This window comes from Propithecus coquereli, unplaced genomic scaffold, assembly GCF_000956105.1.
Source record: "Propithecus coquereli isolate 6110/MARCELLA unplaced genomic scaffold, Pcoq_1.0 Scaffold714, whole genome shotgun sequence".
Taxonomy (NCBI): Eukaryota; Metazoa; Chordata; class Mammalia; order Primates; family Indriidae; genus Propithecus; species Propithecus coquereli.
This window is the reverse complement of record NW_012153219.1, coordinates 134,157-136,471: the sequence shown is the minus strand read 5'-3', so window position 1 is coordinate 136,471 and position 2,315 is coordinate 134,157. Positions and strand designations below refer to the sequence as shown.

General features: G+C 41.6%; 1 protein-coding gene across 1 annotated transcript; it reads left to right on the top strand.

Moving 5' to 3' along the window:
* The first annotated feature begins 332 nt into the window (after positions 1–332).
* On the top strand, positions 333–1,537 carry GJC1 (gap junction protein, gamma 1, 45kDa). Its single transcript, XM_012661504.1, has one exon. It carries the CDS (start codon positions 347–349, stop codon positions 1,535–1,537), a length of 1,191 nt encoding a protein of 396 aa, XP_012516958.1. The 5' UTR covers positions 333–346.
* The last annotated feature ends 778 nt before the right edge of the window (positions 1,538–2,315 follow it).

Genomic DNA, 2,315 nt, shown 5'->3' with positions numbered 1-2,315 from the left:
TTATGTCTTAAATACGAAATGCCAGTTCTCCATGATTTATAAGTATAGTAGAATGATTATGCCACTGCACTCTAGCCTGGGCAACAGAGGAAGAACTTGTCTCTTAAAAAAATAAATAGGCCGGCGCAGTGGCTAAAAAATAGTCTTACCTAAGGGTCACAGAGAGTGAGATGCTATTTAGTCTAACATTTGTCCCAGTATAAGACTTGAAGTTAGATTTCAAGTATGTAAAGTAGTAGTTCCTAGAGATACCATAAATTAAAAATTAAATCGTTAAGATTTTAATATTTGTTGGTTTTCCTTTGGTATTTTTCCACTTTTATCAGGGCAAACCAATTCAATCACCATGAGTTGGAGCTTCCTGACTCGCCTGCTGGAGGAGATTCACAACCATTCAACGTTTGTGGGGAAGATCTGGCTCACTGTGTTGATTGTCTTCCGGATTGTCCTTACAGCTGTAGGAGGAGAGTCCATCTATTATGATGAACAAAGCAAATTTGTGTGCAACACAGAGCAGCCGGGCTGTGAGAATGTCTGCTATGATGCCTTTGCACCCCTCTCCCATGTGCGCTTCTGGGTTTTCCAGATCATCCTGGTGGCCACTCCTTCGGTGATGTACCTGGGCTATGCCATTCATAAGATTGCCAAAATGGAGCACGGTGAAGCAGACAAGAAGGCAGCTCGGAGCAAACCCTATGCGGTGCGTTGGAAACAGCACCGGGCTCTGGAAGAAACAGAGGAGGACCATGAAGAGGATCCCATGATGTATCCAGAAATGGAATTAGAAAGTGAAAAGGAAAATAAAGAGCAGAGCCCACCTAAACCCAAGCATGATGGCCGACGACGGATTCGGGAGGATGGGCTCATGAAAATCTATGTGCTGCAGTTGCTGGCAAGGACCGTATTTGAGGTGGGTTTTCTGATAGGGCAATATTTTCTGTATGGCTTCCAAGTCCACCCATTTTATGTGTGCAGCAGACTTCCTTGCCCTCATAAGATAGACTGCTTTATTTCTAGACCCACTGAAAAGACAATCTTCCTTCTGATAATGTATGGTGTTACGGGCCTTTGCCTATTGCTTAACATTTGGGAGATGCTTCATTTAGGGTTTGGGACCATTCGAGACTCACTAAACAGTAAAAGGAGGGAACTTGAAGATCCGGGTGCTTATAATTATCCTTTCACTTGGAATACACCATCTGCTCCCCCTGGCTATAACATTGCTGTCAAACCAGATCAAATCCAGTACACCGAATTATCTAATGCTAAGATTGCCTACAAGCAAAACAAGGCCAACATCGCCCAGGAACAACAGTATGGCAGCCATGAGGAGAACCTCCCAGCTGACCTGGAGACTCTGCAGCGGGAGATCAGAATGGCTCAGGAACGCTTAGATCTAGCAATCCAGGCCTACAGTCACCAAAACAATCCCCATGGTCCCCGGGAAAAAAAGGCCAAAGTAGGGTCCAAAGCTGGGTCCAACAAAAGCAGTGCTAGTAGCAAATTGGGGGATGGGAAGACCTCCGTCTGGATTTAATCTTGGCTGGGCTTAAAACTTAAGGTTTTCATAGTTTATGGTAAGCAACAGCTCACTGAATAATGACTTCCATTGAGTAAACATTTGGCTCTGGTTATCTTCAGGGATGCTGTTGGCTCTTGATCCAAGCTCAGGGGACTCTGAAGGCGGGGTTGGGATGAGGGTGAAAAGAAGGAAGCACGGTGTTCCTGGGCACATGTTCTCAGCAGTAATACAGTTGCAGAACTTTACATTTGTGTCTTCCAGATCTGGAAAAGAACAGATATATTTAAATCATTCTCATTGAACAGTTTTTGTATGTACAGTATTATGGTACTTTTTTTTTTATTAGTATGGGAACTTTTTTTGTATTTGTACATTGGACTACTGTAGTTATACTTTTATATTAAAGGAAAGAAGTCCTTATAAGTAATGCCTATTAGGCTAGTGTTATTACTTCATTCAGCAAATTCTACCCTGCCTTTAGAGTTTTGATAGATGCTACACCTAATAAAAGTGCCTCTCATATTGCAGGAAAGATTTCAGATATGGAAGGAGACTGAGGAGGAAGTATAATTTTTCAGTCTTGGAAAGAAATCCACAGTAGGAGGTTGAGATCTTTCTTTTACATGAGAAATCTTTGAATCTCATTCATGTGATCAGAGTTGTAGTCAATTTTGAAAACCTGTTCATATTTTCAAAGGAGGTAAATGATTAACTGCAGAATTCCTTTAAATATCAAGCATTGCCAGTATATGCTTTGATGATGTGTATATAATTTAAATTCTTTCAAAGGACT